Source organism: Salmo salar, chromosome ssa15 (assembly GCF_905237065.1).
Source record: "Salmo salar chromosome ssa15, Ssal_v3.1, whole genome shotgun sequence".
Taxonomy (NCBI): Eukaryota; Metazoa; Chordata; class Actinopteri; order Salmoniformes; family Salmonidae; genus Salmo; species Salmo salar.
This window is the reverse complement of record NC_059456.1, coordinates 57026184-57051051: the sequence shown is the minus strand read 5'-3', so window position 1 is coordinate 57051051 and position 24868 is coordinate 57026184. Positions and strand designations below refer to the sequence as shown.

The window sequence follows — 24868 nt, the reverse complement described above, 5'->3', positions numbered from 1 at the left end:
CTGGAACCACCAAGACGACTGGCCACTTCACAGCAAGCCCGTAGGAGGACAGCTGATGAAGTTAAGGGAAAAGCAGAGAGAGGTTGTTGTTTTTTTGTTTTACTTACTAACAAAGACATTTAGTACAAACAGATTGTGACACACCAGGGAAGAGAATAACAAAGAAATTAAATTGGACGTTTTATTGTTTGAATGCCCTTATCGAGGGACTGAGATGATGATGTAGGATGATGTTTGATCTAACTGCCAAGCTGGGTTCACGCTACACCATGACAGATTCATATACAAGCAGCACTACAATCCACTAGAACTACCGGTTAGCGGATTATGACTGGTTCAGGTTTACTGCTATGCTACACTGTTGTAGAATGTGAGCATGAGGTATTCATCCATGGATGTCAGCTAGCTAGTCAAGACTAGCTTAGCCTTTAGCAGAAAGGCCAAAGCCTGTTTCCAAGGCTGAGATTGAACATCTTGTCACTTCAGTTTCAGATTGGATGGCAAGATGTTTTCTGCGACATTTGAACACATGCAAACTAAACATGAGAAATTCCGTTATTGAACTTCTCAAACTGCATGCTTTCAGGGGAGCCATGGACACTAAATAAGTTGTTCTGTCTATGCCTCGGCCTTGGTTTTTAATTAATGGTCAGTGGTACTGAACGCAGTGAAGAGCCTCCTCTGGGTACACAAGTTCATAACTTATTAATAATGTATTTACCTTTACAAGTGAGAACATCACTAGGGTACAAACTGGGTGTTTGAATAATTGACACACCCTGGGACCCTAGGGAGGATGAAATATCTATTTGAACAGTGCCTAAGAAGTTGAAAGACTTACTCCTTGCTCTACTTGCTATATACTACTATATGGAGGCTGCTGTTCCACCTAATCATACCCAGCTTCCAATTGGCTCATTCATTCCCCCACCTCGCCCCTGTAACTATTCCCCAGGCCGTTGCTGTAAATAATGTGTTTTCAGTCAACTTACCAGGGAAAAAAAGGTTAAATATACAAATATTGAAGTGTAGGAGGAAGGCTGACCAGTCGAGTGCCACTGGAGATGAAATAAAGCTCACACTTGCCCAGCATGCAGATATTCTAGCTGCACTACTTAAACTAATTAGTGACTCTGGGGTACATGCTGGCCGCTCTACAAATAGATCTGATCAAGATCATCATGAAGAAAATGATCAAGGGATTGGTCTGAGTACAGTTAAAGTCTGAATACTCCTTTTCTCTGGCTGAGCACTATGCTGGTGAGCAAAATTAAGTGAGGGGTTAGGTTTCCACCACCACTTTTACATGACAGCATTTAGGATGTGTCATGATAACCTTAGAAAGGACGGAAGGAAGGAAAGGAGGAGGGATGGAGAGACAGAAATTAGGTGGAAGAAAGGAAAGACGAGGATTTGAAGGGAAGAAGGAAGTGATTGATAAAATAATCTATAAAAAATAATACAGATGGTGTACAAAGCAATGAGCATACATGAACAGTTTTAGCGCCATTTATATGACCAAGATGAATCTCACCTCCAACAACATTAATTGGACATATACTCTTTAAATAAAAGGGTGTACAGGAATAAGTGATGAATGCTTCTGCATGTGAGTAATGATCTGGTGAAATAAGTTTTTAGCGTAGTATGGGGTAACAGAGGACTACATGCGGAAGGTAGGAAGCTGGGTTTGTTGGCTAACTACTTCCCATCATTCATTTGTTCTCTCAGCGCCTTCCTCTGGTAACATTACTATAATGACAGAACCTCATGCTGTGCAATCAATTTCTTTGATAAATAATAATGATGAAGCCCGCGCTGGGCGCCTGGCGACGTGGCAGATTTCTGATCATAACGAGGACCATTTTCATCATAACCGTTATGGATGCCCGCCATGGGATGGCGTTGAATCCTGGGTAATATTTTCCTGATGAGACAAGGAGGGTGGGTAAACAACTTTACATATGTGTTTGTTTAAAAAATGTATGAATGGTGATAGAATGCTTCACATTAGAAAGTAATATCTACTGGGTTGTCTGTGACAAACTGACAACAATCCTAATGACACTATTCAGTATTCAGAATGTCACTTGATTGCCTAACTGTTTAACATACGTTGGACATTTGTACGGCAAACAACACCATAAAGGATCTCGCAATTTTTCGCACTTGTTGTTTTGTATTATAAGACTAACACACAGTTGCCGGCTTGTAGAGCAGACCAAATGTATAATTCTGGGGAAGCACACATTGTTAATAAGTCCTTGAATCAAGAGTCCACAGAAAGAACAGCTGTTATAAAAATGTATTTAGAATACAACATATGTAGCCATATTACATGTAGTGTGGTCAATTTATACTACATACCTCAGGAAAGACCATCATCATCATCATCTCTATCATCATCAGTCCAAGGACATAGTTGGAGGAGGTTATAGTAGTGTTATTAAAACGAACAAGTTTTACAGGATAGCAAAGCACAAAACACGATGCATAACTCTGAGAGAGACCAGTGCTAGAGGTCTGACAGGGGAAAATCAACACATACAGACACAGTATATTGATGAGGGGCAGCAGGCCACAGACCCATCGGTGGTAAAGTAATAGAATGTGTTTTGTCTACTAGGTATCTCCCCAAAGCAGTACACATCTATAAGCAACACACTTAGAATGTTTTTCAGGTTTGTTTTCTTGTCATGAGTACAATAAAATTGAAATGAAACAAGTTACAGACCACGCAAATGAAAAGGTGTTTGTGTCTGAGGCAGCAAGGCAATCATGGCTTTCTTATTTTTTTTACATCGATTTATAAAACTATTCTACACAATTGCCACTTACAAACCCGATTATTTCTGAACAGCTTTAAGTTCAATTAATTGATTGTTTTCACTATCTCACCTTAATACAACAATCCAACATAATTACTACAACGTTAAACCAGTCTGCCACACTTGGAATGACAACTGTATAGGCACAGAAGGGGTTAAGTTTACATTGCAATTGCAGCCGGCATGACAACTCCGACAGAAAAGCATTATTAACGCTTTAAAGAGAGGAAAAATATTTTCAAAACAAACGTGAAGCTTCAAGGACTGACACAGAGCCGATTGTCTAAAATGATCATTTGAGGCGATAATCTTAAATTGGGCCTTCTCGTTCCCAAATCAGAGAGAAAACAGTGAACATGTCCATCGTGATGACGGCAGTAGGGTACAAGCAGAGGGGAGCAGTGGAATAACAACAATGTAAACAGTTTGATTCCCAGTTAAAGCAGAACAAAACAAAAGCAACAAAAAAATCCCCAAAAAGCATATGCTCTTATACAAAGCCCCCGAACTCCATAACAATCGGCATGTTCTTACAAATCACTGACAAATGTTTAACCGACTCTAGGTACAATCTACAGTTCATAAAATGTATATTTTGCATAGTACTAGACGACGACGTGTTAATAGCAGTAAAGTTCTGTATGTCTTTGGGTTTTAGGGAGTTCTCTTGTTAGGGGCTCTAGCTCTTCGTCTGTCCTCCAGAAAAGTGAAGCGAGGGAGAGCGTATAAGCTGTGTGTTTGGGAATGTTTCTGTCTCTCCGAAAGGAACTTTCTGAGGGTCCTCACATCACCTGAAAACAGAGATAAAACACACACATTACATATCAGACCATCCACATACAAACACACACACACACTGGTGAGCACACACATGCACACAAATTAGCTATACTAAACAAAGTTGTCAGACATGTCAAAAATGATCAGAATAATCACTGAGGTAAAATACACATTAAGCAGAGCAAATACACTCTTCCAAAAGAAGAAAAAATGAAATGAAATGTGTCTACCCAGTTATTTCTATATGGGGAGGGAATGAGAGTTCAGGGATGCGTAGACAATAAATATATTTCGCTGTGTTTTGATATAAACCACGCTCATCAGCAGATAAAGTATCAGAGGCTCTTAAAATGCAATCAGGGCATGTTGGCAAACAGACTGGCAGTCTCTCAAGCCCTTCACAACCCATTTAGAGAGAGGAGACAGGAGACATAAGGGACGCAGTTGGGCACTAAGAATTCTGGGATAGGCTTTTAAATGTAACACCGGGGTCTCCTAGGAACAAGAGACTGGAATCCGAATGGACATTTGAACCTATTCAACCACACTCTGGGGTGAGAGAAACCTACAAGAACCACTTTTAATGGAGTTACACTAAACAAAAATATGAACACAACATGTAAAGTGTTGGTCCCATGTTTCAAGAGCTGAAATAATCCAAGAAATGTTCCATATGCACAAAAAGCTTATTTCTCTCAACTTTTGTCATTCTACATTCCCCTCTCTCCCTCAGTGACATGAATAAGGATATTTCATATTTTCAAGTGTAGAAGTCAGAACCCATCAGTATAGATAAGAAAGAAGGGACTAAAAGAGAGAGAAGTGGCAAATGTGTGTTGACTATGGGTGCATATTAAGAGGACATAAATACCAAAACTGACCCAGGTTTAATTAAATATGTGAAAAAAATCAGATAGCACTGGCTAGCATAATGGACATCAAGGGAAGAAGAAAATACTGGAGAGGGAAAAGAAATAGGCTCTTGTGAAGGAGCGGCCAAAGACTACTACGTAACAAATAAATGGTTTAACTGACTGTAAAGGCAATGGGGAGAGTTGAGATGAGCTGAGATGTTATTAGGCGAGAGAGAGAGGGTGGGAGAGAGAGATAGAGAAGACTATACAGTAATTAGAGTAACAGCAGTAAACTTGTGCTGCTGGTCTACAGCGCCTCAGAATCCATCTCTGCCTCCATATACAAGTACATTTCAGTGATATATTTTATTTTCTGTGTGTTTTGTTACTCCCTCTCCTTTGTCCTTATCTACTGCCCTTGATAAGCAAAAAACTGCCATTCTCCTCCAGAGAGTGCCTGAATCTCTTGTACATTCAGTTCATTGAACAGTTGGAATGCATGCCAAGTAGCTAGTGACAGTATACCTGTTTTTCTCATTTGCACATTCACCCTTTACGAAATGAGCTCGAGCTAATTTCCTCCTATCAGATCCTGAGTGCAACGGATATTACGGATATTATGCAGAGGGGTGAGAATTATAGATTACCTGTGGTCGCGAGGAGAGGCTTGAAGCTACAAGAAAAAACAGAAACAACTTTGTGAGGAAAAACACAATATTGACCCTCTCCATGCACCAACAGTGCTCCTACACACACACACACGTGCGCATAAACTAAGTAAACTCAGCAAAAAAAGAATCGTCCTCTCACTGTCAACTGCGTTTATTTTCAGCAAACTTAACCTGTTGGGGATAGGGGGCAGTATTTACACGGCCGGATAAAAAACGTACCCGATTTAATCTGGTTACTACTCCTGCCCAGTAACTAGAATATGCATATAATTATTGGCTTTGGATAGAAAACACCCTAAAGTTTCTAAAACTGTTTGAATGGTGTCTGTGAGTATAACAGAACTCATATGGCAGGCAAAAACCTGAGAAGATTCCATACAGTGTCGCCCCACTGGAGGCCTGGTCCGAGGAGGAGGCACAAGATAGACCGGGCTGTGGGGGAGCACTGGAGTTCTGGTGTGTAGGCTTGCCACCCCTACTACAGGCTGAATGCCCACTCTTGCCCGGCACGGGCGGAGCGCAGGCATAGGACGAACTGAGCCCCGGAGACACAGTGCGCAGAGCCGACGCAGGATAGCCTGGACCGAAACGGCGCACTGGAGACCAGACGCGCTGAGCTGGCACAATCCGCCCTGGCTCGATGCCCACACTCGCATGGCACTTGCGGGGGGCTGGCCTATGCGCACCGGGCTATGTGCGTGCACTGGAGACACTGTGCGCTTCACAGCATAACACGGTGCCTGACCAGTACCACGCTGCTTCCGGTAAGTGCGGGGAGTTGGCCCAGAATTCCATCCTGGCTCTGCCACACTCCCTGGCTGCCTCTCGTGCCTGTTGCGCTCCCTTGCCTCATACCATCGTCTCTCCGCTCTCGCTGCCTCGATCTCCCACTGCGGGCGGCGATACTCCCCAGCTTGAGCCCATGGTCCTGCCCCGTCCAAAATTTCCTCCCAAGTCCAGGAGTCCATAATGCTCCTCTCCTGGTGCTGCTCCTTCCTCCGCTGCTTGGTCCGTTTATGGTGGGTGAATCTGTAATGGCCGTCGTCAGAATGAGACCAAGGTGCAGCGGAGGATGTGTTCATCTTACAAGATTTTAACAAACTAAACAGAAAGCATTCACCCACAAACCCCAAAGGAAAAACAGGCTGCCTATGTACGACTCTCAATCTGCAACATCGATCTACACCTCTTCCTGATTGAGAGCCATACACGGCCGAAACAAAGAAAACCACCAACATAGAAAAAGAAACCTAGAACCTCTCTATGGCCAAGGCGTTACAACCTGAAAGTTCCCGGGCATTTCTGGAGGGAATGGCCCTAGCTCTCACCCTCCGATCCAACAGGTCCCAGACATGCTCAATGGGATTGAGATCTGGGCTCTTCGCTGGCCATGGCAGAACACTGATATTCATGTCTTGCAGGAAATTATGCACAGAACGATCAGTATGGCTGGTGGCATTGTCATGCTGGAGGGTCATGTCAGCATGAGCCTGCAGGAAGGGTACCACATGAGGGAGGAGGTTGTCTTCCTTGTAGCGCACTGCATTGAGATTGCCTGCAATGACAACAAGCTCTGTCCGATGATGCTGTGACACACCGCCCCAGACCATGACGGACCCTCCACCTCCAAATCCTGCTCCAGAGTACAGGCCTCGGTGTAACGCTCATTCCTTCGCCGATAAACGCAAATCCGACCATCACCCCTGGTGAGACAAAACCTTGACTCGTCTGAGAGGAGCACTTTTTGCCAGTCCTGTCTGGTCCAGCGACGGTGGGTTTGTGCCCATAGGCGACAATGTTGCCAGTGATGTCTGGTGAGGACCTGCCTTACAACAGGCCTACAAGCCCTCACTCCAGCCTCTCTCAGCCTATTGCGGACAGTCTGAGCACTGATGGAGGGACTGTGCGTTCCTGGTGTAACTCGGGCAGTTGTTGTTGCCATCCTGTACCTGTCCTGCAGGTGTGATGTTCAGATGTACCGATCCTGTGCAGGTGTTGTTACACGTGGTCTGCCACTGCGAGGATGATCAGCTGTCCATCCTGCCTCCGTGTAGCGCTGTCTTTAGGTGTCTCACAGTACGGACATTGCAATTTATTGACCTGGCCACATCTGCAGTCCTCATGCCTCCTTGCAGCATGCCTAAGGCACGTTCACGCAGATGAGCAGGGACCCTGGGCATATTTCTTTTGGTGTTTTTTAGAGTCAGTAGAAAGGCCTCTTTAGTGTCCTAAGTTTTCATAACAGTGATCTTAATTGCCTACCATCTGTAAGCTGTTAGTGTCTTAACGACCGTTCCACAGGTGCATGTTCATTAATTGTTTATGGTTCATTGAACAAGCATGGGAAACAGTGTTTAAAACCTTTACAATGAAGATCTGTGAAGTTATTTGGATTTTTACGAATTATCTTTGAAAGACAGGGTCCTGAAAAAGGAACATTTATTTTTTTGCTGAGTTTCATTATCTATTAGTGTTGTTGAGATCATTGTTGAAATCTTTGAGCCATTGTGCCTGCCAGTTGAGCAGTAAACCAGTATTGATACCCACACAGCACCCTGTAGATTACTTTTAACTAAACTCCTCTTGCCCAGGAAAAGGTAAGAGAAGCGGGAGGTAAACAGAGAAAAGATGAGAGGGAGGTAGAGTTAGAGGATTTTACGACTGCACGCAGGAAAAGTGCTGTTGAGCTGTTCCAAGACGTCTGCCAGGTCAGAGCTTCTGTTGTGTGGATGGTACAACAGCTCGTCTGAAACACACACAAACAACAGTTTAACACACTGTGTGTGTGTGTGTGTGTGTGTGTGTGTGTGTGTGTGTGTGTGTGTGTGTGTGTGTGTGTGTGTGTGTGTGTGTGTGTGTGTGTGTGTAACCGACCTGTGTTTTCTGTGAGGGCCCTTTGTTCTTGCATGCTGGGGGACGACACTCCATTCACCCTGGAGTCCATCTCCGGCTGAGAGAGAGGAAAAATGATGAAAGATAGATGGAGTAGAAAAGAGGACAAGGGAGGAGGGGAAAAAAACAAGAGGAGGGATTGAGGATCAAGTAAGACGAGAAGAGGCGGACAGAAGTATTGAGAGAAAAACATGAACAAAGTCAGAAAGAAAAGTAAAAAATAGGGAGGGAGAGAGAGAGACAAGGACAAAGCATCATTACTAAAACATGGAGTCCTCACTCTTCATTATTTGTAGTGGCATACTTCACTTGCGAAGGCATCAAACAAAATATTGCTCTGCATAGAAATCATCAGTCACATACAAGGAAATACCACACAGTGTGACACGATGGGGCTGGGATAAAATATGTCATCACGTGTAGTAATATTTACATGTGTCTATAGCCCTGTCCCAATTTGTGTCAAGCACTGTCACTCCCTGTCTTTGAGTTCAGCTAAATATCCAAGGGTTTGGATTCTTGTCAGTTTAATTTGATGACTTTCAGTCATGAAAAAGTACAATTATTTCATGGGGAACTGGCTTAGAAAATTCTGAGAATCCATGTTGTTTACTTGGCATACCATGAAAAAGAGAGAGACAGAATACCAATAAAAAGGAATAAACAAAGTTAATACAGTAAGACAGCATACTCAACATGTTTTTAAGGATCCTCAAGCAAACTTGACAGTTCATCAATGTAGTAAAAGCATGAATGTATGAACACGCACACACGCACACTGAACAGGGCATCTGATATCCACTGACATTTACTATCTAGTCCAATATGCCCCTTAGCTTTCCAGAGACAATCAAATTAGCCTGCCTGCCTATCCCATCCCATCCCTCGCTCCTCTCATCCCTCCCCGTCTGTACAATCTCTGTCTCGTCTCCTAACTCCTATTCAGTCCCCAGCTGTATTAAAGGTTAACGTGATGGAAACGTCTCCAGAGCATTCACACAACGTCTGTAGGGTTCACTGAAAATAGCACTGACTACACAGAGCTCTCTAATAAAACCTGAAACATGCAGTACAAAATATATTTTTTGTTGTTTATCGTTTATTACAATTGATTCGGATTCAAAGGCCTACATTGGTATTTTGGGTAATTTTCTACAGGCGAAATCATGGATACAGTTTTTTATGTCTCTGTGTGCAATTTGAAGGAAGTTGAAGGTAGCATATCATTAGCCTAGCGGAATTCCTGGAAGAATATGGGCATCTACTAGCCAGCTTCTCCTCTTCTTACTACTCCTAAACTGGGTGGTTGGTCATTTAAAGTCTTACAAAGCTATACATAGTTATCAATATTTAAAAAATGTGTTAATTGTACTGATAATTTAAGAAATAAGATTCTATCAACTTCCTCATTTACGGACTAGTTTGGGTTCTGCCTGCGCTCTCTTCCTGCAAGGCTTGCTGGGGTTTTGTAAACAAAACTCCCAGGAGACAGCCAGCTGTTGCGTACTGTAGTAGCTAAAGTAGCTAGCTTTCTTCGTATTGGCAAATCATCATAACATTTGATAAATCATGTCGGACTTTGAGATATCTTTTTTAATACAGAGCCATATTTATTCGACGCTGAGCAACACAGAGTGAGGCTGAATCAGCGGAGCCTGTAGCCGAGCTACCAGGAGCGGTGGCAAGAACCAGGTCTGAGGGGGAGTGGTGGTGCAACTGCGGGGCTTGTCAACCCATGGCAACCAACGATGAGTGTTTGTGCTGCACAGAGTGGGGACTTGATATATACAGCAAAGAAAGCAGCACACCCAGAGATTGTGTAACAAACCTCAAAGTCTTTTCTGCGCTCATCAATCCTGGAGTTATAGAGCCTGCTCCATATCCCAAAAATAAAACTGGAAGAAGCACCTCATACCTGCTGGACTGAATGGACACCTGTCTATCAAGTAAGTGACATTATTCTTGCTTGTCCCAGCACATAGTAACAAAATATAAAGAAGATCATCTATTGATAACTTTTGTTTTATAATTGCACTCTGATCAAATCAAATTGTTTCTTGTTATTAGATTACTTGTATTTAGCTATTCACAAATAACTTATTGTCACGAATCCCACCGAAGGTGACTCCCCTGCCTGCTCGGGCGGCGCTCGGCGGTCGTCGTCGCCGGCCTACTAGCCGGCACTGATCCCTTTTTCCTTTTCGTTTGGTATGTCTTATTGTTTGCACCTGTTCCTTATTTGTGTCTCTTGATTTATGGTTATTTAAGCCTTTTTAGCCTGCCCAGGTTTGTGCGGGATTATTTTCGTCAGAGTGTTTTTGTTGTTGGATGTGCTGGCGATCTGCTTGTGTTGTTTTGTATGCGTAATGTGGACCCGTTGTTATTTGGGCACTTCGCTATTCACGCCGGTTGTTGGCGTCGACCGTTTTTTGTATTAAGGAATAAACGCATTTTTCCTTACCTCTGCTCTCTGCGCCTGACTCCTACCACCACTCCTAGAAATTGCTGACAGAATCCCACACCGCATTATGGAGTCAGCAGGAGCAGCCGCACCTCCTCTCCCATCGATGGAGGAAAGGGTCCTCCATCATACCAGCATTCTCCACCGAATCGGTTCAGCGATGGATCAAATGATGGAGAGGATGGACCGATGGGAGAGGAGTGGCCTCCCTACCGCATCCCCAGCACCAACTCCCCCTCCACCAGCTACCCCTCCTCCGGCGTCCGGACCCGGGGCCCTACGCCTGGCTCTCCCCAGGGAGTACGATGGAGCGGTGGCTGGGTGTCAGGGGTTCCTGCTACAGTTGGAGTTGTACCTGGCTACCGTTCGTCCGACGCCCTCAGGAGAGGAGAGCGTGAGCGTCCTCGTCTCCTGCTTAATGGGACATGCCCTGGAGTGGGCCAACGCAATGTGGTATGGCCCAGACTCTGCAAGGGATCACTACCCCGAGTTCACCCGCCGTTTCCGGGCCGTGTTTGACCACCCACCGGAGGGCCGGGTGGCGGGTGAACGGCTGTTCCACCTGCGGCAGGAGACGAGGAGCGCACAGAACTTTGCTCTGGAGTTCCGGACCTTGGCTGCTGGAGCGGGGTGGAACGACAGGGCCCTGATGGACCACTATCGGTGTAGCCTCCGGGAGGACGTCCGCCGGGAGCTAGCCTGTCGAGACACTACCCTCTCACTGGATGAACTAATTGACATGTCCATTCGTCTCGACAACCTGCCCGCGGGCGACCAGACCAGGCCCTGTTGGTTCCACCTCCAGGCCCTCCAGCTCCCATCCCTATGGAGCTAGGGGGGGCCGCGTTGAGGGGAACCGGAGGAGGCGGCTCCTCCTGTACCCGGTGTGGTCGGAGAGGACACACTGCCGACCGGTGCTGGGGGAGCTCCTCTGGGAATCGGGATGGCAGACGGAGCACTCCTCGTTCACCCCAGGTGAGTAAGCACCAACCTCACCCAGAGCTCCCTGTTGGTCATATGTTTGTACTTGTAACTTTCCCTGAGTTTTCTCCCTCTTTCCAGCATAAGGCGCTAGTCGATTCAGGCGCCACTGGAAACTTTATGGATCGTGGGCTCGCGTTAAGGCTAGGGATTCCCCTGGTGTCGTTGGACCAACCTTTCCCCGTGCACTCCTTAGATAGCCGACCATTAGGGTCAGGGCTGGTCAGGGAGGCCACGGTGCCACTGGACATGGTAACGCAGGGGGATCATGGGAAACGGATTAGTCTCTTCCTCATTGATTCGCCTGCGTTTCCGGTGGTGCTCGGGATTCCCTGGCTGGCCAATCACAATCCTGATATTTCGTGGAAACAGGGGGCTCTCAGAGGGTGGTCAGAGGAGTGTTCAGGCAGGTGTAAAGGAGTTTCCATCAGTGCGACGACGGTGGAGAGTCCAGACCAGGTTTCCTCTGAATATGCCGATTTGGCTATCGCCTTCTGTAAAAAGAGGGCGACCCGATTACCACCTCATCGACGAGGGGATTGCGTGATAAAACTCCAGGTAAACGCTACACTTCCCAGGAGTCACATGTACCCATTGTCACAAGAGGAAACGTTGGCTATGGAGACATATGTCACGGAATTTCTGAGACAGGGGTACATTCGGCCCTCCATGTCACCCGTCTCCTCGAGTTTCTTTTTCGTGAAGAAAATTTTTATTATAGTAAATCGGAGTTTGGTGAGGGCTAAACTTGGTGGGTGTCAAAATAGCTAGCCATGATGGCCAGGCTATCTACTCAGAATATTGCAAAATTTGCTTTCACCGAAAAGCTATTTTAAAATCGGACATAGCGATTGCATAAAGGAGTTCTGTATCTATAATTCTTAAAATAATTGTTATGTTTTTTGTGAATGTTTATCGTGAGTAATTTAGTAAATTCACCGGAAGTGTTCGGTGGGAATGCTATTTCTGAACGTCACATGCTAATGTAAAAAGCTGGTTTTTGATATAAATATGAACTTGATTGAACAAAACATGCATGTATTGTATAACATAATGTCCTAGGAGTGTCATCTGATGAAGATCATCAAAGGTTAGTGCTGCATTTAGCTGTGGTTTTGTTTTTTGTGACATTATATGCTAGCTTGAAAAATGGGTGTCTGATTATTTCTGCCTGGGTACTCTGCTGACATAATCTAATGTTTTGCTTTCGCTGTAAAGCCTTTTTGAAATCGGACAGTGTGGTTAGATAAAGGAGAGTCTTGTCTTTAAAATGGTGTGAAATAGTCATATGTTTGAAAAATTGAAGTTTTGGTATTTTTTAGGAATTTGTAATTCGCGCCACGCCTATCATTGGATATTGGAGCAGGTGTTCCGCTAGCGGAACGTCTAGATGTAAGTTAATACCCTAAAAATCAGCTGAGTCACTTTATCTCCCCCAGGCTGAGGTTACTTAATACTTTGCCTCTGCTTTCAGCTCCAGGGCCCTGAGTCAATACCTACCTGCCTGCCGTTTACCTGCTCTGATTGACTCTGTTCGGTTGGAGAGCTTTTATTTCCACACACCTAAAAATCATCCCATTTTACTGAGCATCAGGCGAGGCATTCACAGATGATAAAAGGATTGGTTACTGGAAAGGGAGGGATTAGGAGGCTGGTTGCAATATGATCAGATTCTAACTTTATAGGAATGAGTTATAAAACAAACAAGGACACTTTCTAGGCTAAGAAGGATGTTTTGTTGTTGTTGCATGATCAGTGCAATAGAAGTAATGCCACAGCTGGAACATGCATGTTTGCCTCTGTGTGTGTGTTATCAACACACATATTGCACTAACAAGCTGTCTGAGTTGGTGTGTGTTTGTGTGTGTGTATACTGTATGTGTCCCTCTGTGTGTTCCCCACCTGGTGCAGTAGCTGTCTGAGCCGGTGGAGCTGGGACTCCAGCTGTTTGTTGTGCTCCTCCAGTATGTGCATGCGAGCCTCCAGACGGCCCTTGTGCTGCCGGAGCAGTTTGGCCTCAGCCAGCATTTCAGCCTCGTCAGGACCCCTGGGGTGAGATGACCCCTCAGGGTCCCAGCGCCCCACAGAGCCAGGCCCCCGCTGACCCCCGTGCTGCTCCTTCAGCTGCTCATACTCGATCTGCAGGGTCCTTGGGGAGACACACAGAGATAGGCTTAGGAAGATGCAGAAGTCCGACACACTGCACATGCAGACGCACACACACATGCAGACACACAAGCACACACACACATACATACAGTCACCACACAATCGTGCCCACACATACTGTATGATGAGCCCAATAGTACTACTAGAATCTCCCTCTACCCCTTCTGTTTCTCAGTGAAATCTTATCTAAAGCCACTGTACAAAGAGGTCCTGGCCCTGTTTTTATCTGTGTGTATAGAGCCGTAGGCTCCAGACTGACTGTATTAATTTAGCTGCCGTTTATAGCCTGGCTCATAAAGCAGACTGTGAGCAGAGCTAAATCACAGACACAGCCACTGCCTCAGACAGCGAGAGAGACAAAGCAGCTCCAAATACAATAGAATGCAGTCATCGCTGACCTTACACTACCTCCATTCACTTAAAAGAGGGGGAGAGAGAGAGAGCTGACTGAGACAGCCTTAGGTGACAGTGTGTATGTGTGTGTGTGTGTGAACGTTTGTCTAGGGTAAAGAGAGAGCGAGAAGAGATGAGGAACTATGAGAAGAAGACACTGGACATCACTTTTGGTAAGACAACCTATCCCGTACCACTGCTCGTCCTCCAGACGCTGGATGATTCGCTCCAGCTCTCTCCGCTCCTCTTTCTCCACGCCCTGTAGGATCTGGGCAGGGCTCTGGGGCTGGCTGCAGGGAGACACCTCCCCTCCTAGGGTCTGGCAGTACTGCAGGATCAGAGCATGCTCATCATCCCTATGGGAGAGAGAAGAGAAACTAATTAATACTAATTAACTGCATGACTTTTACAGGTTATGTCTTGACTTGTTTTGAAATGTGTCTGTATGTCCTGACCTCCATCTTACATTCAAACAATGAATCCTGATCTAGGATAACTTTTCAAAACATGAAATTTGGCTTGCTCTAAAAGGATTTGGCTAAAAGCAAATCTACCCCAGTATGCTGTCTGTTGGATATAATGTTTTCATGTTTATATATTCACCTGCCCGGGAACTGCACATGTAAATGAGTTGTTAGCTAAATCTGACACAACACATCACCTCTCACATCTGAGACGTATGTTTTGATGTACATTGTCACTGCTTAAATAAACGTAATAAATAAATACAGTGCTTATTGTCGTTCTATAAGAGTTTCATTATATTAGATGCATTGTGTGACAGTGTACTCCACCTCGAACGAAGTTCAAGTTCAAAGAGCTTTGTTTATCTAAATAGTCTTTGGTAGTTCCATTACATGGGCTCAGTGGTTTTGACTTTAGCTTTGGCTACTGTTGTAGGACTGTACTGTATGGCTGGGAGCTAGATCCTCCCTGCAACACAGATCTGTCAATCTCCACCATCAGATAAACGCATGAGAGCGATAGAAAGGAGGGAGAGAGAAGGGGAGTAGGAGAAAGGAGACAGACAGGGGGAAAGAGTGCTTTCCTACACAACAGCAAGAGGAACTACCCCTCCCTACCTTCAGGCTATGCTCAAACGCAACTCCCGCTCAGCCCCTCTCAGCTACTTTACTTTAAAGTGTAGTTTGTATGTGATATGTGGTTGTCCCACCTAGCAATTTTAAGATGAACGCACTAACTGTAAATCGCTCTGGATAAGAGTGTCTGCTCAATTACTAAAATGTAAAAATGTAAAGAGAATGAAGGATGGGTCCACGTTTTTCTGTGTCATATTTGAATGATCTGAGATGCAGTAGCAGGTCTTCCTAAGCCACAGCTGTCACCTTCACTCAAACACCCACTCCCACACAAACACACACACAGGCCCAGGGATTACAGGGATTAAACCACGACAAACCATCACACACGCATTGAGGGGTAGGATGACTCAGCCACCTGTCCATTACCACAGGAAGTGCCACACTGACACACTGCCACACTGACAGCCAGAGAGACTGTTTCCATTTGGCCAACGTGAAAGCAGTGGTTTTAATTGAAACTAGATGCCATGTTGGCTCTCCCAGGACACATTCGATCCATCCTTTCACAATTTCTATTGCCAATCCAATTCTCATTCTATGGCTTGGCTAGCTAGTTATAGTGCTTTCAGAAAGTATTCATACCCCTGGACTTATTCCACAATTTGTTGTGTTACAGCCTGAAATCAAAATGGATTAAATTGTTGTTGTTTTTCACCCATCTACACATAATACCCCAAATTGACAAATTGAAAACATATTTTTAGACATTTTTGCAAATTAATTGAAAATGAAATACAGAAATACTGTATCTCATTTATATAAGCATTCACACCCCTGAGTCAATACTTTGTAACAGCTGTGAGTCTTTCTGGATGAGGCTTTCCACACCTGGATTGTGCAATATTTGCCCATTATTCTTTAAAAACATATTCAAGCTCTGTCAAATTGGTTGTTGAATATTGCTCGACAACCATTGTCAGATCTTGCCATGGATTTTCAAGTAGATTTAAGTCAAAATTGTAAACCTGCCACTCAGGAACATTCACGGTCTTCTTGGTAAGCACTCCAGTGTAGATTTGGCCTTGTGTTTTAGGTTATAGTCCTGCTGAAAGGTGAATTCATCTCCCAGTGTCTTATAGAAAGCACACAACCAGGTTTTCCTCTAGGATTTTGCCTGTGCTTAGCTCTATGCCATTTCTTTTTATCCTAAAAAACTCCTAGTCCTTGCCGATGACAATCATACCCAATAACATGATGCAAGCACCACTAGGTTTGAAAATGTGGAGATTGTTCCTCAGTAATGTGTTGTATTGGATTTGCCCCAAACATAACACTTTATATTCAGGACAAAAATGTAATTGCTTTGCCACATTTCTTGCAGTATTATATTAGTGCCTTGCTAAACACTATTATTGCACACAGAGTGAGTCCATTCAAATTATTATTAAGCACATTTTTAATCCTGAACTTATTTAGGCTTGCTATTACAAAGGGGTTGAACACTAATTGACTCAAGACATTTCAGCTTCTAATTTGTTTTCACAAAAAAAAAATCTAAAAACATAATTCCACTTTGATATTATGGGGTTTTATTGTGTGTAGGCCAGTGACCAACAAATCAAAATGTAATCAAATTTTAAAATCAGGCTGTAACAATTTTCTTACAAAAAACATCTGTAATGACTGTTATTGTCAGTCTATAGCAAGGTCAGGGCCATGGCTTGGAGCATGTACCGCTAACTGTGTTGTTAGCATGGCTAGGCTAAGCAAACACCATCTGGCTAACACAGCGCCAAACTCCTAATGTACAGCACCCAGGAGGCACATTACAGAACCCAGACACAGCTTTCCATAAAGTCCCAAGTAGTCAGGTCCTCATTACCATCACATGCATATTCAGAGTGTTTAGTAAATGAAAGAATTTGTGGACAAAGAATGCTTTGCTTCACAGGTAATTGCAGTTCTATTGTGTTCACAAGAAGGTGGAGTCCAAGTGGATTCATGGCCAAATATGGCTAAAAGGCACCGATGACAGGATAGAGTATTGGAAAGTTCAACAAGATGGGTAGGGAACTTGTTCGTCTGTGACCAAAATTGTCCCAAAAAGTTGGCATAAATAAAATAAATATATATCAGTTTTATTTTAGGACCAAAATGCTGACCGCGGCGCCATGCAGGTTGCAAAATAGTGGCGAAGAGATTTTCGATGTGCCGATTCCGTGGCACAAAACATCTTTCATCAAAGATGGCGTAACAGCGCAGACGTGTTTGTCATTGTCCCGTGTAAATGTATTTATTTTTCGTCTTTTTTTGTATATATTTCAATCTCTTACATTTTTAAATTAAATATACCTTCTGGCAACCCGCCTCACCCAGTGTGATACGGATCTGCTATTTTTAGACCTTATCCTCTTACATCTAGACGTTCCGCTAGCGGAACACCTGCTCCAATATCCAATGATAGGCGTGGCGCGAATTACAAATTCCTCAAAAATACAAAAACTTCAATTTTTCAAACATATGACTATTTCACAGCATTTTAAAGACCAGACTCTCCTTTATCTAACCACACTGTCCGATTTCAAAAAGGCTTTACAGCGAAAACAAAACATTAGATTATGTCAGCAGAGTACCCAGCCAGAAATAATCAGACACCCATTTTTCAAGCTAGCATATAATGTCACAAAAAACAAAACCACAGCTAAATGCAGCACTAACCTTTGATGATCTTCATCAGATGACACACCTAGGACATTATGTTATACAATACATGCATGTTTTGTTCAATCAAGTTCATATTTATATCGAAAACCAGCTTTTTACATTAGCATGTGACGTTCAGAAATAGCATACCCCCCCCAAACCTCCTGTGAATTTACTAAATTTCTCACGATAAACGTTCACAAAAAACATAACAATTATTTTAAGAATTATAGATACAGAACTCCTTTGTGCAATCGAGGTGTCCGATTTTAAAATAGCTTTTCGGTGAAAGCACATTTTGCAATATTCTGAGTAGATAGCCCAGCCATCACGGCTAGCTATTTAGACACCCACCAAGTTTAGCCCTGACCAAACTCCGATTTACTATTACAAAAGTTTGATTACCTTTGGTGTTCTTCGTCAGAATGCACTCCCAGGACTGCTACTTCAATAACAAATGTTGGTTTGGTTCAAAATAATCCATTGTTATATCCAAATAGCGGCGTTTTGTTCGTGCGTTCACTATCCGAAGTGTAAATAAGGTTCACGAGCATGGCGCATTTCGTGACAAAAGATTTCTAAATATTCCATTACCGTACTTCGAAGCATGTCAACCGCTGTTTAAAATCAATTTTTATGCAATTTTTCTCGTAAAAAAGTGATAATATTCCGACCGGGAATCTGCGTTTAGGTAAACAGACGAAAGAAAATAAAGCATGGGGTCGACTCGGGCACGAGCCTGAGTCTCACAGTACTGTGACCAGCCACTACCCAAACGCGCTACTTTTTTTTCAGCCAGAGCCTGCAAAGCCACGATTCAGCTTTTTGCCGCCTTCTGAGAGCCCATGGGAGCCGTAGAAAGTGTCACGTAACAGCAGAGATCCCCTGTAATGGATAGAGATAATCAAGAAGGGCAAGAAATTGTCAGACAGGGCACTTCCTGCATGGAATCTTCTCAGGTTTTGGCCTGCCAAATGAGTTCTGTTATACTCACAGACACCATTCAAACAGTTTTAGAAACTTTGGAGTGTTTTCTATCCAAAGCTAATACTTATATGCATATTCTAGTTTCTGGGCAGGAGTAATAATCAGATTAAATCGGGTACGTTTTTTATCCGGCCGTGAAAATACTGCCCCCTAGCCATAACATGGATATCATAAGGTGAATGCACCAATTTGTAAGTCGCTCTGGATAAGAGCGTCTGCTAAATGACTTAAATGTAAATGTAAATAAAACAGGTTAAAGCTAAAACCTCCATCAGCAGCTAGCCATCAGATGCTAACCAGCTAATTAGCTACTAGCTATTTAGTCATTGTTAGCCACTGCTAGCAGGCCTTTACCTTTAGCTCAGCCGCTTTTAGCCTGGATAATACCCGCTAGTCTTCACAGCGCTATATCAACCCTAAGCATACCGGACTGCTTTTCTCCACTACATCACCAGATTCCTGCCGTAAGCTCTGGACCATTACTCCAGATCATCGCAGCTAGCTAGCTGCTACTGAGTGGTCTGCCCCGAAGCTAGCCTTGAGCCAGGCCCATCTCCCGGCCTGCTCAGTGGACCCTATGATCACTCGGCTACACAGCTGATGCCTCCCGGACTCATTTATCACGGTACTCCATTTTATTTTGTTTATCTGTCAGCCCCAGCTTCGAGTTCAGGACCTGTGAGTAGTTAACTGACCCTCTCTGCCCATTCATCACCATTTTACCTGTTGTTGTTGTCTTAGCTGATTAGCTGTTGTTGTCTTATCCGTTGTTGTCTTAGCTAGCTCTCCCAATCAACACACCTATGATTGCTTTATGCCTCGCTTTATGTCTCTCTCAAATGTCAATATGCCTTGTATGCTGTTGTTTAGGGTAGTTATCAATGTTTTATTTTACCGGAGCCCCTAGCCCCACTCAACATGACTCAGATACCTCTTTTGTCCCACCTCCCACGCATGCGGTGACCTCACCTAGCATAACTAGTGCCTCCAGAGATGCAACCTCTCTCATCGTCACTCAACGCCTTGGTTTACCTCCACTGTACCCGCACCCTACCATACCCGTCTATATATTATGCCCTAAATCTATTCTACCGCGTCCAAAAATCTGCTCCTTTTATTCCCTGTCCCCAACGCACTAGACGACCAGTTTTGATAGCCTTTAGCCGTACTCTCATCCTACTCCTCCTCTGTTCCTCGGGTGATGTGGAGGTTAATTGTGTGTCCGCCCTGTGTGTCCTGTGTGTCCGCCAAACCTGATGTCCTTGCCGTGTCTGAATCCTTGCTTAGGAAGGCCACCAAAAGGCCACCAACTACAACATTTTCCATCAAGATAGAACTGCCAAAGGGGGAGGAGTTGCAATCTACTGCAGAGATAGCCTGCTTCTGTCATACTTTCCAGGTCTATGCCCAAACAGTTCGAGCTTCTAATTTTTTTAATTAATCTCTCCAGAAATAAATCTCACACTGTTGCCATCTGTTATAGACAAATCCACCTTTCCAAAAATAAGCCTCTCACTTTTGCCCCTGTTATAGACCCCCCTCAGCTCCCAGCTGTACCCTGGACACCATATGTGAATTGATTGCCCCCCATCTATCTTAACCTGTTGGGGCTAGGGGGCAGTATTTTCACGGCTGGATAAAAAAACGTACCCGATTTAATCTGGTTACTAATCCTACCCAGTAACTAGAATATGCATATACTTATTATATATGGATAGAAAACACCCTAAAGTTTCTAAAACTGTTTGAATGGTGTCTGTGAGTATAACAGAACTCATTTGGCAGGCAAAACCCTGAGACATTTTCTGACAGGAAGTGGATACCTGATGTGTTGAATTACCTTTAAGCCTATGCCATTGAAACACACAGGGGTTGATTAATGTTTTGGCACTTCCTATTGCTTCCACTAGATGTCACCAGCCTTAACAAAGTGTTTTGAGTCTTTTACTGTGAGATCTGACCGAACAAGAGCCATGGAACGGTGATGGCCGATTAGACTCTGGCGCGCGAGTTCATGTTGGGTACCCTCGTTCCAATACGTTATAAAAGAGAATGCATTCGTCCACCTTGAATATTTATTCATGTTCTGGTTAAAAATAGGCCCTAATGATTTATGCTATACAACGTTTGACATGTTTGAACGAACGTAAATATATTTTTTCCCCTCGTTCATGACGAGAAGTCCGGCTGGCTTAGATCATGTGCTAACAACACGGATCTTTTTGGATATAAATGATGAGCTTTTTTGAACAAAACTACATTCGTTATGGACCTGTGATACCTGGAAGTGACATCTGATGAAGAGAATCAAAGGTAATGGATTATTTACATAGTATTTTCGATTTTAGATCTCTCCAACATGGCCGTTTGTCTGTATAGCAAAGCATATTTTTCTGGGCGCAGTGCTCAGATTCAAATCAAATCAAATCAAATTTATTTTTATATAGCCCTTCGTACATCAGCTGATATTCTCAAAGTGCTGTACAGAAACCCAGCCTAAAACCCCAAACAGCAAGCAAAGCATGTGAAAGAAGCACGGTGGCTAGGAAAAACTCCCTAGGAAAAACTCCCTAGAAAGGCCAAAAACCTAGGAAGAAACCTAGAGAGGAACCAGGCTATGAGGGGTGGCCAGTCCTCTTCTGGCTGTGCAGGGTGGATATTATAACAGAACATGGTCAAAATGTTAAAATGTTAAAATGTTCATAAATGACCAGCATGGTCAAATAATAATAATCATAGTAGTTGTCGAGGGTGCAACAAGCACGTCCGGTGAACAGGTCAGGGTTCCATAGCCGCAGGCAGAACAGTTGAAACTGGAGCAGCAGCACGGCCAGGTGGACTGGGGACAGCAAGGAGTCATCATACCAGGTAGTCCTGAGGCATGGTCCTAGGGCTCAGGTCCTCCGAGAGAAAGACAGAAAGAGAGAAAGAGAGAATTAGAGAGAGCATATTTAAATACACACAGGACACCGGATAAGACAAGAGAAATACTCCAGATGTAACAGACTGACCCTAGCCCCCGACACATAAACTACTGCAGCATAAATACTGGAGGCTGAGACAGGAGGGATCAGAAGACACTGTGGCCCCATCCGATGATACCCCGGACAGGGCCAAACAGGCAGGATATAACCCCACCCACTTTGCCAAAGCACAGCCCCCACACCACTAGAGGGATGTCTCCAACCACCAACTCAGATTATTGCAAAGTGTGATTTCCCAGTAAGGTTATTTTTAAATCTGGCAAGTTGATTGCGTTCAAGAGATGTAAATCTATAATTCTTTAAATGACAATATAATATTTTACCAATGTTTTCTAATTTTAATTATTTAATTTGTGGTGCTGACTTGACTGCCGGTTATTGGAGGGAAACGATTTCCTCAACATCAATGCCATAGTAAAACGCTGTTTTTGGATATAAATATGAACTTGATAGAACTAAAAATGCATGCATTGTCTAACATATTGTCCTAGGAGTGTCATCTGATGGAGATTGTAAAAGGTTAGTGCATCATTTTAGCTGGTTTTATGGTTTTGGTGACCCTGTCTTTGAATTGACAAAACATTACACACAGCTATTGTCAATGTACTCTCCTAACATAATCTAACTTTATGCTTTCGCCGTAAAACCTTTTTGAAATCGGACAACGTGGTTAGATTAAGGAGATGTTCATCTTTCAAAGGGTGTAAGATAGTTGTATGTTTGAAAAATTTGAATTTTGACATTTATTTGGTTTCAAATTTGCCGCTCTTGAAATGCACCTGCTGTTGATAGGGTGCACCACGGGTGGCACGCTAGCGTCCCACATAGCCCCAAGAAGTTAAGAGTTCGTACTGATAGGTGACCTAAACTGGGATACGTGTAACACCCCGGCCATCCTACAATCTAAGCAAGATGCCCTCAATCTCACACAAATTATCAAGGAACCCACCAGGTACAACCCTAAATCCGTAAACATGGGCACCCTCATAGATATTATCCTGACCCACTTGCCCTCCAAATACACCTCTGCTGTTTTCAATCAGGATCTCAGCGATCACTGCCTCATTGCCTGCATCCGTTATGGGTCTGCGATCAAATGAACACCCCTCATCACTGTCAAGCGCTCCCAAAAACACTTCTGCGAACAGGCCTTTCTAATCGACCTGGCCCGGGTATCCTGCAAGGATATTGACCTCATCCCGTCAGTATAGGACGCCTGGTTGTTCTTTAAAAGTAATTTCCTCATCATCTTAAATAAGCATGCCCCTTTCAAAAAATGTAGAACTAAGAACAGATATAGCCCTTGGTTCACTCCAGACCTGACTGCCCTCGACCAGCACAAAAACATCCTGTGGCGTACTGCAGTAACATCGAATAGTCCCCGTGATATGCAACTTTCAGGGAGGTCAGGAACCAATACACACAGACAGTTAGGAAAGCAATGGCTTTGTCAAACAGAAATTTGCCTCCTGCAGCTCTAACTCCAAAATGTTCTGGGACACCGTAAAGTCCATGGAGAATAAGAGAACCTCCTCTCAGCTGCCCATTGCACTGAGGCTAGGAAACACTGTCACCACCGATAAATCCACAATAATCGAGAATTTCAAGAAGCATTTCTCCACGGCTGGCCATGCTTTTCTCCTGGCTACCCCAACCCAAGCCAACAGCTCAGCACCCCCCGCAGCTTCTTGCCCAAGCCTCCCCAGCTTCTCCTTCACCCAAATCCAGATAGCAGATCTTCTGAAGAGCCGCAAAACCTGGAGCCGTACAAATCAGCTGGGCTAGACAATCTGGACCCTCTTTCTAAAATCATCCGCCGTACTTGTTGCAACCCCTATTACTAGTCTGTTCAACCTCTTTCGTATCGTCCGAGATTCCTAAAGATTGGAAAGCTGCCGCAGTCATCTTCAAAAGGGGGTGACACTCTAGACCCAAACTGTTACAGACCTATATCCATCCTGCCCTGCCTTTCCAAAGTCTTTGAAAGCGAAGTTACCAAACAGATCACTGACCATTTCAAATCACACTGTGCAATCTGGTTTCAGCCACACTCAAGGTACAAAACGATATCATAACCACGGTCGATAAAAGACAGTACAGTGCAGCCGTTTTCATCGACCTGGCCAAGGCTTTCGACTTTGTCAATCACCGTATTCTTATCGGCAGAGTCAACAGACTTGGTTTCTCAAATGACTGCCTCGCCTGGTTCACCAACTACTTCTCAGATAGAGTTCGGTGTGTCAAATCGGAGGGTCTGTTGTCCGGACCTCTGGCAGTCTCTATGGGGGTACCACAGGGTTCAATTCTCGGGTCGACTCTTTTCTCTGTACATATCAATGACGTTGCTCTTGCTGCTGGTGATTCCTTGATCCACCTCTACACAGACAACACCATTCTGGATACATCTGGCCCTTCTTTGGACACTGTGTTAACAAACCTCCAAACGAGCTTCAATGCCATACAACACTTCTTCCGTGGCCTCCAACTGCTCTTAAACGCTAGTAAAACTAAATGCATGCTCTTCAACCGATCGCTGCCCACTTAGAATATGTGGACAGCTACAATTACCTATGGGTCTGGCTAGACTGTAAACTCTCCTCGCAGACTCATATTAAGCATCTCCAATCCATAATTAAATCTAGTATCGGCTTCCTATTTCACAACAAAGCCTCCTTCACTCACGCTGCCAAACATACCCTCGTAAAACTGACTGTCCTACCGATCCTCGACTTTAGCGATGTCATTTACAAAATAGCCTCCAACACTCTACTCAGCAAACTGGATGCAGTCTATCACAGTGCCATCTGTTTTGTCACCAAAGCCCCATATACCACTGCGACCTGTATGCTCTCATCGGCTGGCCCTCGCTACATATTTCTCGCCAGACCCAGGTCAGTAAGGTCTATATGGCTCCAGGTCATCTGTAAGTCTTTGCTATGTAAAGCTCCGCCTTATCTCAGCTCACTGGTCACAATAACAACACCCACCCGTAGCACGGGCTCCAGCAGGTATACTGGCACCCCAATGGTGGAACAAGCTCCCTCACGACGCCAGGACAGCGGAGTCAATCACCACCTTCCGGAGACACCTGAAACCCCACCTCTTTAAGGAATACCTGGGAT

At 44.2% G+C, this 24868-nt stretch overlaps 1 protein-coding gene across 1 annotated transcript in view; it reads right to left on the bottom strand.

The window, feature by feature from the left end:
• Positions 1–2290: 2290 nt before the first annotated feature.
• LOC106571754 (utrophin) overlaps positions 2291–24868 on the bottom strand; it is a 190756-nt gene continuing 168178 nt past the window's right edge. The window contains exons 20-25 of the mRNA XM_014145173.2: positions 14224–14385; positions 13370–13616; positions 8008–8083; positions 7793–7879; positions 5110–5135; positions 2291–3619 (exon numbers count right to left, since the gene is read on the bottom strand). Of these exons, the coding sequence (XP_014000648.1) occupies positions 3611–3619; positions 5110–5135; positions 7793–7879; positions 8008–8083; positions 13370–13616; positions 14224–14385 (607 nt within the window). The 3' untranslated portion in view covers positions 2291–3610. The remainder of the gene's footprint in view (positions 3620–5109; positions 5136–7792; positions 7880–8007; positions 8084–13369; positions 13617–14223; positions 14386–24868) is intronic.